Source organism: Alosa sapidissima, chromosome 4 (assembly GCF_018492685.1).
Source record: "Alosa sapidissima isolate fAloSap1 chromosome 4, fAloSap1.pri, whole genome shotgun sequence".
Classification (NCBI taxonomy): domain Eukaryota; kingdom Metazoa; phylum Chordata; class Actinopteri; order Clupeiformes; family Clupeidae; genus Alosa; species Alosa sapidissima.
In genome coordinates, this window is record NC_055960.1 from 12,335,631 (window position 1) to 12,350,171 (window position 14,541).

At 43.3% G+C, this 14,541-nt stretch overlaps 1 protein-coding gene across 3 annotated transcripts in view; it reads right to left on the reverse strand.

Annotated features, from left to right (window-relative positions):
* The window catches only part of col7a1 (collagen, type VII, alpha 1), a 77,638-nt gene that overhangs the window by 23,581 nt on the left and 39,516 nt on the right, over positions 1 to 14,541 (reverse strand). For all 3 annotated transcript variants that reach the window (XM_042089575.1, XM_042089573.1, XM_042089574.1), the window contains exons 48-77: positions 14,488 to 14,541; positions 14,092 to 14,151; positions 13,411 to 13,446; positions 12,956 to 13,036; positions 12,274 to 12,309; positions 12,034 to 12,078; positions 11,870 to 11,941; positions 11,544 to 11,588; positions 10,149 to 10,184; positions 8,471 to 8,512; positions 8,238 to 8,318; positions 8,009 to 8,044; positions 6,605 to 6,640; positions 5,608 to 5,688; positions 5,316 to 5,351; positions 5,059 to 5,130; positions 4,863 to 4,907; positions 4,545 to 4,580; positions 4,048 to 4,083; positions 3,756 to 3,860; positions 3,475 to 3,540; positions 3,019 to 3,054; positions 2,586 to 2,621; positions 2,340 to 2,387; positions 1,904 to 1,939; positions 1,628 to 1,738; positions 1,058 to 1,267; positions 725 to 760; positions 595 to 639; positions 22 to 135 (exon numbers count right to left, since the gene is read on the reverse strand). The exon at positions 14,488 to 14,541 is cut by the window's right edge and continues 18 nt beyond it. In XM_042089575.1, the coding sequence (XP_041945509.1) occupies positions 22 to 135; positions 595 to 639; positions 725 to 760; positions 1,058 to 1,267; positions 1,628 to 1,738; positions 1,904 to 1,939; positions 2,340 to 2,387; positions 2,586 to 2,621; positions 3,019 to 3,054; positions 3,475 to 3,540; positions 3,756 to 3,860; positions 4,048 to 4,083; positions 4,545 to 4,580; positions 4,863 to 4,907; positions 5,059 to 5,130; positions 5,316 to 5,351; positions 5,608 to 5,688; positions 6,605 to 6,640; positions 8,009 to 8,044; positions 8,238 to 8,318; positions 8,471 to 8,512; positions 10,149 to 10,184; positions 11,544 to 11,588; positions 11,870 to 11,941; positions 12,034 to 12,078; positions 12,274 to 12,309; positions 12,956 to 13,036; positions 13,411 to 13,446; positions 14,092 to 14,151; positions 14,488 to 14,541 (1,809 nt within the window). The remainder of the gene's footprint in view (positions 1 to 21; positions 136 to 594; positions 640 to 724; positions 761 to 1,057; positions 1,268 to 1,627; positions 1,739 to 1,903; positions 1,940 to 2,339; positions 2,388 to 2,585; positions 2,622 to 3,018; positions 3,055 to 3,474; positions 3,541 to 3,755; positions 3,861 to 4,047; positions 4,084 to 4,544; positions 4,581 to 4,862; positions 4,908 to 5,058; positions 5,131 to 5,315; positions 5,352 to 5,607; positions 5,689 to 6,604; positions 6,641 to 8,008; positions 8,045 to 8,237; positions 8,319 to 8,470; positions 8,513 to 10,148; positions 10,185 to 11,543; positions 11,589 to 11,869; positions 11,942 to 12,033; positions 12,079 to 12,273; positions 12,310 to 12,955; positions 13,037 to 13,410; positions 13,447 to 14,091; positions 14,152 to 14,487) is intronic.

Genomic DNA, 14,541 nt, shown 5'->3' on the forward strand with positions numbered 1-14,541 from the left:
AGCATTCAGTCTCAGTCTCACCCTGTCTCCTTTTGCGCCAGGCAGTCCTGCGGACCCGGGCTCCCCTCTGATGCCCTGGATTCCAGGAAGACCCCGAGGTCCAGGAACGCTAGACGCAGTAGCAAGACTCTCCCCCTGGGAGAAAACGTGTTAATGCTGCTATGTTACCAGTTCATTACTAACCACTGTTAATCTACAACATTTCTGTTTTCATATCTGAGTGTATATCCATACGTGTATGTGTGTGATTATTGCATGTTTGTGTGTGTGTGTATGTGTGTGTGTGTGTGTGTGTGTGTGTGTGTGTGTGTGTGTGTGTGTGTGTGTGTGTGTGTGTGTGTCTGAGTGAGTGTGGGTGTATGGGTGATCAGTATATGTGCTTGCATGTCTACAGTGTGTGTGTATGTGTGTGTGTGTATGTGTGTGTGTGTGTGTGTGTGTGTGTGAGTGTGTGTGTGTGTGTGTGTGTGTGTGTGTGTGTGTGTGTGTGTGTGTGTGTGTGAATTAAGTGCGAAGGACAAGTAAGTGTGTGTGTGTGCATCTGAGTGAGTGAAGTGTGTGTACAGGTGTATGTATGTTTGCGTGCGTTTGTACCTTTGGTCCTGGGGGTCCTACAGCCCCTGTCAAACCAACTCGGCCCTAAAACACAACATAATCATATCATATGCCTGGAATCACTAAGGTCTGGATACAGCATGTTTATGAAGGTGTGCAAGGTACTCACAGGCTCGCCTTTGTCTCCTCTCTCTCCTCTCTCTCCCTAAACAAGACAGTACATTACACAGTAACATACAGTAGGACACACAGCCATCTCATATACATATAAGTATATACATACATACTTATACATATAGCAGTAACACAGCCATCTCATATACATATAAATACATCTTGACATCATGTCATGTTCTGAAATTCAGACCACTTTGTAATTGTCGTACAAGTTTCTATACTGTATTTGTTTTTTTTTTTCATGATTTGTTTGTTTAAAAACAAACAAATGTAAAGTTATATTGCTAGGACCTGTTGTCATTCTACTCATCATCCTTTCCATTACCTTGTCTCCTGGTTTTCCAGCTTCGCCCAGCTCTCCGGCACGTCCTGGAACTCCTGGTATTCCTGGTTTTCCGGGCTCTCCTGCCTGGCCTGGCGGTCCTTCTGGTCCCCGTTCTCCGATGGCGCGGCCTGTAGGGCCCTGGGGGCCAGGGGGACCTCTATCTCCCGACTCCCCTTTGGACCCACGCTCCCCTGGGAGACCTCGAGCACCCTGTGGGAGACAGGAATGGAGGGATAGAGAGACAATGCAGGAAGAAGAGAAAGGGTGAGTGAGAGAAAGGAGGGTGACAAAAGGGAGAGAGGGACATAATAAAACAGCCATTTAACCCTTTTAACCCAACCCATTTAAACTCATCTGTTTTAAGACACACACACACACACACACACACACACACATACACACAAACACACACACACACACACACACACACACACACACACACACACACACACACACACACACAAACACACACACACACACAAACACACACACACACACACACACACACACACACACACACACACACACACACACACACACACACACACACACACACACACACAAACTCACATCAAGTCCAGGTGGTCCCCTTTGCCCCGTCTCTCCCTTTTCTCCGCTCTGGCCTTTCTCAGAAATGGGCTTCACGTCTTTCTTACTAATCAAGACTTTCAGTTCGTTCACCTATAGGCACAAACACAGACACACAGACAGAGAGAGAGACAGAGAGAGAGAAGAGAAGAGAAGAGAGAAAATTATTGACACCAACGTTGAGATTTTGAATAAGATGCAGATACTCTCTCTCTAAGGATGGTGTTCTTCAGATCACCAGTCAGTGCTGTGTTGTACCTCAATGCCCATGTCTGAAAAAGCCCTCCTGACATCCTGCAAAACAAGCAAACAAAAAACATACATAAAACGTAATACATTAATAAGGCATTGTTTTTACATATATAGCACAATCAATGTATTTGGCATACACATGTTTTGAAATGGCTGTGCATCTGAATGTTATGTCTTTAGACTGGGCGCCCAGATTTAAATGGCTGTGAATCTGAATGGTATGTTTTTAGACTGGCCGCCCTGATTTCAATGCTGGGTAAAGTGCGAAGTCAGTCTATGAGCAAAATTCTCACGCATGAACTAATGTCATCATGTGGCATGAGACAGCTTTTAGCTGACCCACCGATGGTACTGTACTGGTACTATACTGGTACTATACTGGTACTATACTGGTACTATACTGGTACTATACTGATTGTGTGGGTATCACTTGAGGCCTCACCACTAACGTCCCCGGTTTGCCAGGAGCTCCATCTTCTCCAGGGTCCCCCTATATTAGCATAATCAAGAATGTCCATCATATCATATGTGCACAAACACACGCACACACACACACACACACACACACACGAACACGCACACGCACACGCACACACACACGCACACACCCGCGCACACACATGCACACACACACACCACACACACACACACACACACACACACACAAACACACACACACATAACTCACCGTTTCTCCTTTGGTGCCAGCTACACCTTTTTCTCCCTGCAATCAAATATCCATCAGCAACAAGACTGGCACTGGCAGACTGGCAGATAGCAAACACTCATTCTGCTTTCATTTTGCCAAAAGATAAATACGCATCCATCCAGATAAATTGCCATTGACAGAAGTCTAATAAAATAATCAAAAGTCAGCAAAATAAAAGTCAGTTCTTGTCTTGCATATTTTGGTTGAGCAGCACTCATTTGAAGTTCTACTTTGGGATTTGCCCTTTTTAAGATTTTAAAAATTTTGCCACTTGTTTTTTAAACAGAAAAATTGCATCACATCACAATACAGACAAAATAACACAGAGATAGACAGATGGGCAGACAGCCATCCAAATGGGCAGACAGACAGGTGGAGGACAGACGGATATACAGACAAGATGCATACTCACTCTGGCTCCTACAGCTCCTGGTATCCCAGGTACCCCCTGTGGATGACCAAAGAACAGTGCTTATTTGTCATTAAAAGCTCAACCATATATTTATGCTTAAAAATTCAAGTGTCAGTTCTCAATGGCAATGGCAGATAACATTACACGGTTATGCATTTTGAGACAAGGTATAACAGTCATTAGACAGTGTGAGATGCCCATGTTGCTAAAGGTTATCTCTCTTGTACACAACAGGTCTGTAAACTGAAGCAGTAAGATGTCAGTGACATCTTGTATAACATTTTTGTATAACTTTATTTATATACGTGTTATTTATATTATGCTAAAACATAATGAGACCTGGCAAATCTCTCCATTAAATGATTCCAAGTAAACATTCACATTCTCATATCAGCCAGTCAGTCAGTCAGCACCTCACACACACAAACCAAACAGAACCATGTCTCTAGAACTCACTGGGGTTCCGGGAGGTCCCTGTGGCCCGGGGAAGGACACTGGTTCTGCTCCTTTTACATAAATCACCTGACAGGAAGCAGGAAGTCAGGACAGGAACATGGATGGTGTTGATGTAGAGACAGAGGGAGAATGAGGACTAAAGTTCATATGTGGAATATATTCATCTCAAATTCATTAATCATCTCTCTCTCTCTTTCTTTCTCTCTCTTTCTTTCTCTCTCTCTCTCTCTCTCACACACACAAACACACACACATACACACATACACACATAAACACACACCTGCCCAGGGGGTCCGATGGGGCCAGGAGCTCCTTGGGTACCTGGAGGGCCAACTGGACCGACGGGACCAGTAATTCCTCTGTCCCCCTTCAGACCGTCACGACCCTGAGAGGCGAAGGGGAAAAGAGAAAATGAACAGTGAACAAAGATCAGGATCAAAGGTCAGGATGGATGAGGAAGTCATGATATTAGGAATTCAGGAAGTTATAGATTTAATACTGATGGGTTTTCTGTTGCTACAGCAACTAACTACATAAGCACTAAACAGGCCGAACTGAGCCGAAGAACTCACGTCTCTTCCTGGAGGTCCAGCTTCACCTTTGTCACCCTGATGAACAAAAAATATTACAAAATGTTAAACCTGCCCACGCACACACGCACACACACGCACACACACACACACACACACACTTATGTGCACTCTCTCATGTTAACACACACATACACACACACACACACACACACACACACACACACACACACACACACACACATACACTTATGTGCACTCTCTCATGTTAACACACACATACATACATACACACACACACACACACACACACACACATACACTTATGTGCACTCTCTCATGTTAACACACATACACACACACACACACACACACACACACACACACACTCATGTGCACTCTCTCATGTTAACACCCACACACACACACACACATACACTCCTGTGCACTCTGTCATGTTAACACACACACACACACACACACACACACACACACACACACACACACACACACACACTTCTTGTTTAATGGGGTCTTACCTTTCTTCCATCCTCCCCTGGTGTACCATCCTCTCCCTACAAACACAACATTATTACACAGTTATTACACATGTACAAATAGCCACAGTGTGTCGTAGTAAAGTTTGATTGAGCAGAGCTAGAAATGACCTCAGACATACTTCACCCAAGTTTTTTCCAGAGAACAAGGAAAGAAGAGAAGATAAAGACATGAAGTGAAGGAGATAAGAACAGGGAAAGGAGATCAATGTTAAAAGTGGAGATTCTCATGAGGGTAAGTAGCTGAAAGATAAGGTATTAGATTATTCTAGGTCATTAGTGAGGTCATTAATAATTCACCATTTTCCCAGGATCTCCAGGCTTCCCGTCTGTTCCAGCTTTTCCCTAAGAGACAGAAAAGGACACATCAGCATGTGCATATGCGTGTGCGTGTGTGTGTGTGTGTGTGTGTGTGTGTGTGTGTGTGTGTGTGTGTGTGTGTGTGTCTGTGTGTGTGTGTGTGTGTGTGTGTGTGTGTGTGTGTGTGGTCACTCACTGGTACTCCTGCGTTTCCAGGAGGCCCAGCTGGTCCTAGTGGTCCTTGCGGCCCCCTAAGTCCTGGCAGACCCTAAGAGAGAGAGAGAAATACACACACACACTCATACACACCCTCAAAGTGGGACAAGAGAGAAATGCACACAACCCCATACAAACATGAACTTATACTGTTGTACTCAACTAGATGAGGACTCCATACCAGGCATGAGTTCAGTGAATCAAGCTTTGTGACAGAGTTTGAGCTTATGCACTTACGTCTCTGCCAGGATCCCCCTGCTTTCCTGGGTCACCCTGACAACAGAAAAAGTACACAAACAGAGGGGTCACATATACAGGAACAATGATAACAAAAATATTCATACTGATGTGTGCTTATGTGGGTTATACATCCTCAAATGTAAAGTGCAGTATGGGTGATGTAACAGGTTGCCACTGAAGTGCTGATCTGCACTTGATCATGTGTGTATATATGTGTCTGAGTGTGCACATGTGTGTGTGTGAGTGTGTATGCATGTATCTGTGTGTGTGTGTGTTTGTGTGTCCTTACTCGTAGTCCAACTGCTCCAGGTGCTCCAGGTTTTCCATCCAGCCCATTACGGCCATCCAGTCCAGCAGCTCCTCTCTCTCCCTAGCACACACACACACACACACACACACACACACACACACACACACACACACACACACACACACACACACACACACACACATACACAAAAAGCAATAAGACAGGTGATATTTCAGGAATATCTATAAGTAGCATGTGTCCATATGCAGGTTAAAGAAGTAGCCCGTATCAATAAAACAGATTTGGTGGGTTAAAATACTGATATAATATCAGGGGCTTTATCAGACCTTATTAACCAGCTTCTCTCTATAGCACTGTACCAGTATACTGTACCTTGGCATCCTGCCTGGCCACAGGCAGTCTTATATAGTATGGTTCTGAACACACACACACACACACACACACACATACACACGCGTAAATGTATGTACGTACAGTATGTAAATCAGGTTTATGTGCCAAGTATACTTGCGTATACAAGGCATTTGGTCTCTGGATTTATCCCAATTAGTGAACACACAGAGCACACAGTGAACACACAGTGAGGTGAAGCACACACGGAGCAGTGAGCTGCCTGCTACAGCAACACTCAGGGAGCAGTGAGGGGTTAGGTACCTTACTGAAGGGCACTTCAGTCGTGGATGTGGGCATGGAAGAGCAGTGCTCAACCACTTCCCCCGCCCACATTTTTTCCTACTGGTCAGGGATTGAACCGGCAACCCTCCGGTTACAAGCCCGAAGCCCTAACCAGTAGGCTACGGCTGCCCCCACCCACACACGTGCACGCACACCCGCACACGCATACACGCACACGCATACACGCACAGCACACGCATACACGCACACGCACGCACACACACGCACACACACGCGCACACACACACACACACACACACACACACACACACACAAACACACACTTGAATTGTGTGTCTGTGTAAGAGTGTGAACGAAAACGCGTTGATGGATGAAATACCTTTTCTCCAGGACTACCCCTCAGGCCTGTTTCACCCTGATGAAAGATGAGAGATGAGAAGGATTAAAAAAAGAGACATGAAGAACAACATAGAAGCAGAGATACTCAACCATAACGGGTAATCATCGAAATTACTTACGCAATCAGAAATACAGAAACTATGAGAGTCTGAGTCTGACATACCCCCAACAGAACAAATAATGGTGAAACCACAGTCACATCTAATGTTGTGTTGAGACAACAGCCATAAACCTCCCTGCCAAAATGTGTTAAAACTTTTATTTGAACTCTGTGTAAGACTGTCATAAGATTGACGTTAACATATCACAAACATGTCATGAGACATCACAAATACAGTGTCAATAACACTGTTCAACGATTGCCATTTTTGACATTTTCTGTATTCTGTATTTTATTCGGACAGGCTTCATAGTCTATAAAGCAGCAATAGTCTGCCACATGCTTAAAATCTGTCATAGTGCAAGCTGCCACAACAGGTATTATGTTAGCTTGATTTATTTGGTGTTTTAAGCCCCTAACTCCGACTTCCAGGCAGCGCTGCCACCATCAACTTAAGGGCAACCCTAACCTTAACTCTAACCCTAACGTTAACCCATGCCTAACTCTAGTGCCTTCCAGGCAGCGCTGCCTTGAAGAAGACAACGTTGGGGGCTTAAAACACCAAGGAACATTATGTTATGTAGTTATGAAGTGTAATAATTATAGATGTAGCTTATAGATGATTGAAGTGTAACAGCTGTTAACAGATGAGTTAGTGCATACTGTCAGAATTCCCCTAAAAATGACAGTCCCAGTGCTGTCTACAAGAAATGCATGACCAAATCCAAGTACAAATGTGCTAGATTTTGCAAGGTGTTTGAGCAACTGATGTGCTGACGGATGTGATGAATAAAGAGGTGTTAGAGCCAACATTCTGTGCAGCTTAACAAGATCTACTTTCTTGCTATCTTTTGAAATGTATAAGCCTGTGTATGCCAGCATGTAAATAGTCCTTATGTGTCTATTACTACAAAAGAAATCACGCTGCGCAGCTACTGCCGGCAATCTTGTCACACTTCACAAACACATTGACATATTTCCTAATAAACAATCTAAGCAGGCCTATTTACGACTACAACTGGGGCATGTAAAATCACAAAGACATTCCAGAAGACAAGCCAACTCTGGTTGGAAGTGCCCTGGCACCATCTCCATGCCTACAGGAGCCAAAAGCAGATATTACAACTTGACTTGACTACAACTGAGTTAAAGTGACAGTGGAATTTTGGCAATGCCATGGCAAGTTGACACTGAAGTGTCTATGCAGTTTAGTGTAGTTAGTATTTAATGATATGTGAAGTCTTAAAAAGACTGCAGCAAATCCCTGCTCTTGGTGGTACTGACTCTGGGTCCTGCAAGTCCCCTCAGTCCATCAGCTCCCTGCAAATAAACACACACACACACACACACACACAAAATCAAAAAAATATATCCGATAAAATGAAGAAAATATAAAGTTCCCAAGAGAGCACATTACACAAATTCAAAGGCACTTTGATGAATGAATGAATGAATGAATGAATGAATGAATGAATGAATGAAGCTCTAGCAGGACACATGGCAACATCCTCACCGCTGGTCCTGAAGGTCCCTGTCCACCTGCCTCGCCTTTCTGACCTTTGCCCCCGTGTTCACCGGGGTCTCCCGCATCCCCCTGCAGGAGCAGTGACAAACATCACTCACCTGTGTGCAATACCTCTGTGTGTGCTTGCACCGTGTGTGCATGGAGTGTGTACAGTATGTGTTCTGTGTAAGTGCAGCATGAATGTGGAATGTGTGTTGATAGTCTGTTTGTGTTATTCGTACCTTTTCCCCTCTCTCGCCTTTCATCTTAGTATCACTTGTAGTCTGGGAGAGAATGAGATAGAGAGAGATGGAGAGAGTGAGATAGAGAGAGAGAGAGAGAGGGAGAGAGAGAGAGAGAATTTAACAGTGATAAATGCTGTATGAAGCCTTATGAATGAATAATCTATAAATCAGGGCTTCTGCAGGGTTAAGTCAGTCAAATTTAAGACTTTTTAAGGCCTTTATGTTTTTAAGGCCTTTATGTTTTTAAATGTATTACCTACACGAGTTACGAAAAATAATTCCCTTTAAAAAAAAAAAAGACGGAGTTTGTGCGGATTTTTGTTAAAAAGTCTGGCGATTAAATCCTTCAGACAAGTCTGTTTGCTGCACTGCCGCAAGGACCTCGTAGTTCTGGCTAACACCCAGATTCCTCAGACAGAACTACAACAAGCAGAGCGAATGAATGCCCCCGCCAGCGCATTTTTCATGGGGAAAAGGCGATGGTTAGAATCAATGAATGAACAAGCATATAAATTTAAGACGTGACTAAATGTAATTTATGACCTTGTATGGACAATCCAGACATTTCTATGACCTTTTAAGGCCTAAAATTCTTATTATTATGACCGCCGCACAGCAAAGCGGCGGTCATATGCTGTGCGGCGGTCATATAGGTTTAGTCAGATTTTTCTTTTTCGCATGTCCAAATTTCCGTCAAGGATTCCTGGGACACTGAAAGACCGGGGTACACGAAACTTGGTGGGCATGTAACCCCACATGGATAGCATGGAACCATCGTTTTTCGTTTTGATCTGTAGCCCCCCCGCTGGACTGGACCCCCCGAAAGGAGGGTAGGGATAGACACAGTTTTCTGTGAATATCTTGAGAACCGTAGGGCCTAGGATGACCAATTTTTTCCTCCAGGGGTCATGTTAACCCATTCCATGTGCACACATGTGCATAAACAGATACACACGCACACACATACATTCACAGTAATCATACGTACGACACATACTCACACAGTAGACATATGTACTCATGCATGCACATGCACAAACACACATACGCAGACAAACACACACACACACACACACACACACACACACACACACACACACACACACACACACACACACACACACACATAAACATAAACGTGTGCACGCACACATGCACACAATTCAAGAATTTCTCAGAATTATGAACAGGCAAGATGGGGGTGGGGTTGTATAAAATGAATTTTACATGTGAAATCTATGAACTAATCATGTTTTGGTACTTGTTGTCTAGCAAATACCAGTGAGAATTGAGTGTGGATAATGCAATTTAGTGAGACAGTTAGAATCATATAGGCCTTTCAGCGTGATTTATTTTTGTGGAAAAAATGTGCTGGACTGGGCGGCGGTCATATTTTGTACCGCTCTGCAGTACATCGAGTTAAATTTAAGACTTTTTATGACCCCACTGAAACCCTGATAAATGGATTTGAGTCTATCCACTGCAATGTCACAGTGCGTCTTTGTTGTGCATACTGTATGTGTAATCAGCTTTATTGTAACATAATGATGTTTAGCTTCTGATGTTTCCTTTTGTAGGCCTGCATCCCAAGTAAACATTTCAAACATCTGCCATTGTTACAAGTGTTTTGTCGTTCCACTCTGTTGAGACTAACAGAGGTCATGACTAAACCTACCGCGGATCCTGGTGGGCCAGGGGGGCCTTGAGCTCCCTGGAAAAAAAGAACCAAAAATGAGTGAAGCAGTACTCAAAACCACCACTGGCTGCATACTCTGCATCAAAATACTCAATATAGGTGAGTATTTTATATTAAAAAACTTTTGGTGATGTTAGTCATTTGCCCAGACTTATTGTGAATATTGATATTTAGGAAGATGATCCAGTGCAAGATGAGTAACATGTAGGTTGCTCACACACCAGGGGCGCAAAGCAGGTTTGGTCTCAGCTTTGGTAGGGACATAAGCTGGTTATCCTGGAGATGTACACTTTATAAGGACTATGAGGACACTTTCCAATGAATACAACTTCACAATAAAAATAATATGAATGAGTTGGCTAAAATATTGGTAAAGATAATTTTGTCATCCCAAAATATTGGTATGTACTGTACATGATCCTATGGTCCATATGCAAGCCTACTGTACACCCTTGACACACACAATACTCCCTCTCTCACATCAACCCACTCACTCAATCACATGGTTACTTGCTCGCCCACACTTATAATGTAAGTTTGCCTGTTTTAGTAGAACTTTGGAACAACTTTGACTGTGATGTGTATGTGTCCTCCAAAGCTAATGATACACAAGGCACCTTTCTGAGCAATGTTGCTGGGCAGTGTTCCTCAGTATTGTTGTTCTGGCACGTTCCCTTTGATACTGGGCAACACATTTTTCTTGAGAACTTCAATCATCATTTGGCAAATTTTAACAGGATTATCCAATTAGAACACATGGTACCAGTTATGTGGTTGCCCTGCTCAAAAAGTTGCCCCATGTACCACCTGAAGCAATATCAAACATTCTGGACATGCACTGACAATGTCAGAGACTTCATTCTTCATATTATTTGTCAGTGTACCTTGAGTTTGAAGTCATTATTTTAAGGCAATAGAACTGTATTGGGCTGCTTTAAGCCCACATTCTGTGGCTCTCAATAGGTTCGGTGGTTAGTCAGTTGTGACTTTTTGAGTACAGTATTCAGGCTATGAGATGTAACAGGCTTCAAAGTTGATTTGTTGAATTTGTTGACTGCAGAGTTATGGCATGTCTCGTAGGCAAAGAAACGCTGTTGCTCTCAAACACTATTCACTTAATCAACATGCAAGAGTATGTGTACATTTGCATCCTTGTCAATGACTGAGCAGACAAAGAGAGAAAGATGAAGAGAAATGGAGGAGAAAATGAGAGAGAAATGGAGGGAGAGAATGAGGAGAATATGAGAGACAGAGAGATGGAGGAGAAAATGAGAGAGATGAAGGGAGAGATGGAGGAGAAAATGAGAGAGAGAGAAATGGAGAGAGAGATGGAGGTTGGGGAAGAGTGGCAGAAGAGTCTAGCGGAACTCTTACCTGCTCTCCCTTAAACCCTCGGGGTCCAGCAGGCCCAGGACTACCCTGGAGAAACACATACACACACACACACACACACACACACACACACACACACACACACACACACACATACACACACACACACACACACACACACACACACCGAAACACACAAGCAGCCTGATGAATTACACACATGGGAAGATACAAACACAAGCATTGAGAAATATAGAAATTCACACAGAGGGAGCAAGAGAGTATGTGGAAGTGAGTGTGTGTGTGTGTGTGTGTGTGTGTGTGTGTGTGTCTGTGTGTTTATGAGAGTATGCGTGTGTGTATCTTACAATACGTCCATGCTCTCCTGGATCGCCCACGTCTCCTTTCTCCCCCACTTGTCCTTGCGGACCTTGTAAACCCTGGCAGACAAAAGCGCTAAAACTTCAGACCCGAGATGGTGATGTCGGCATGTGTGTTTATTTAGGTCAGACTGTGCTAATCTCCCACTCACCCGCACGCCACGATCCCCCGTCTTTCCTGGCACCCCTGGCTCGCCCTGGATACCACGGAGAAAACGATAAAGAACGACAGCATCAAAAATGTGTGTGGTGACATCAGAACAAACAAATGCAGTGACCAATATCACATTAGTGTCAATCATAAACATACGTGATTAAATAATAGAAGATATATTTATATATAGAGAGCCGCACATAAATGCTCGGACAGCAGACAAAGGCAAAAAACTTACTGCAGTTCCTTCATCTCCCTTGTCTCCTTTCTCTCCCTATAAAAGTAGGGAAAATGCTTGAACTCAAAATAACACAATAAAGAATTAAGTAATAGAGCAGTGTTTCTCAAGTGTGGTGGTCCGCAAGCTATCTCAAGTGGTCCGTGAGCAAACCTGGTAAAATATAATATAGATGAATTGTTTGCAATATTGAACCAACTTGTATGTAAATCCAAACAGTTCTGCAACACTGCCTATGTAAGCTACGCCAGTTTAAATCATATGAATCCTCTGACACAATAAGCACGGTGCAAAAACAATAAGCAAGGTGGTTCAGTGAGTAGGCCTATTGTGCAATATACTGTTGAAGTAGGTCTACTGTTTTTTTTTAGCTACATGTAGGTGGTCCGTGATTTTCTTTTTTATTGGTTAAGTGGTCCTTGGTCTGAAAAAGTTTGAGAAACACTGTAATAGAGGCACTGAATAAAAATGAAATTCAGGAATTCAGGAGGAAAATCAGTAACACTTTATAACTTAACATTTGTTAAATGATGTTGAAACCATAGATAGATATGAGAGATAAGTCTGACTATGCTCATTTGCACACTCACGTATACACACATGTGCACATACACACGCACAGAACAGCATACCCACTTTTATGAATGAGTCTGAGGAGCTCCTCCATCCTCTCCTACTGTACCTCTTTCCCCCGTGCGCCTGCTGGTCCTGGGGGCCCGTTCCTGCCAGCCTCCCCAACCTCCCCTGGTTCACCACGGTCACCCTGGCCAATGAGACAACATCGATGTTTGGTACAGTGGTTGCATGAACAATGCACATCCCACCTTTCTTTAGGCCAGGTGCAGGACAAAGTAATGGCCATTTGCCTGAAGAAGACCCAGATGGGCCAAAACGTTGTTAATTAAAACATTTGGGAGCTAGACTCCGGTGTGCAGACATTCCCTCTTTTTTTTACAATGAGACAACATCCTTATCACAGATCCAGTCTGTCATAAATCAGCGTAAATAACCAAGTATCATATGGAAGGAGATGCACTTATTATTGTTTTATAAATGTCAGCACACATGCTCTGATAGAGATACAGGGGTATCTCTGTACATACTGGGGTTGGGAATAGATCCAGGGACTTGACTTACCTTTGCTCCAGGTCTTCCCCCTAGACCAGGTGGGCCCTATTAAAGTAAAGAATATGAGAATCCAGTCTTATACACTCCATACTGTATGTGCTCAACAGCTTTTTGTCACACAAACTGGAACACTATGGCTGCTACAGCCCCAAAATAAATGGACTAATGTAAACAGATACTGAGGCACCTGATCTTGTCCCTCATAACTAACTCTGCCCATCATCATTGAAAATACACTTCTCAGAGAGTTATATGACCTCTCTGCATTACTGTGGACTGTTTTCTTTACATATTTACATATATCCTCCAGGTGATAAGTGTCTTTTGACATGACATACAAGAAAAAAAATTGTCTGATAGGATGTTGAACATCAAAATATCTGAAACCTCTGATTGGATGTCAATTTATGTTCTACTGGAGTTCTACATTCTATTGTCACCGGGGTTATGGTTTGCATCTGTGTTTACTCTCGTGTTGCGGTGAGAGATAAAGCTAATGTACAAGTTGTTATAGAAACTAAGGGACTTTCTATTTGACAATTTGTTGCAGGTGCAGAACTACGAAAGGCTACAGTGCCGTGACATCTGTTAACAACAATACTTTTTTGTCAAAAGACACACTTCGTCTGGAATATAAAATTTGGCTTCAGTTCGATCTCTGCATCACAGCACATGATATGTCACACTCACTCGATCTCCTTGGTCTCCTTTAGTTCCAGCAGGTCCCTGCACACCAACCCCTGGGAGTCCCTTAGGGCAAACACAGACAATGACAGACAGACAACAAAATAAAGGCATTGTGAATGAATTAAAACATAAACTACTTCATTAGAGAAAGCTGCTGGCCTGAAGAGGATGTGAGCGAACCAATGATTTTAAAAGGCATGAACAGTGTACTCATTAATGAAGCTTCTTGAAGGAACTATAGAATGTAGGAGATTTAACAGTGACAACCAACCAGCCAATCTGTTACCAGTCATTGCTGACTGATATAAAAAAGCATAGTGCACAAAATCTGGCTCTTATTTTGACAAATGCATGATGTACTGATGATGAGCTGAGGAGGACGTGACCAAACACACTCACTCTGTCTCCTTTCGGGCCTCGCTCCCCCTTCTCTCCTATTGCTCCCTCAGGGCC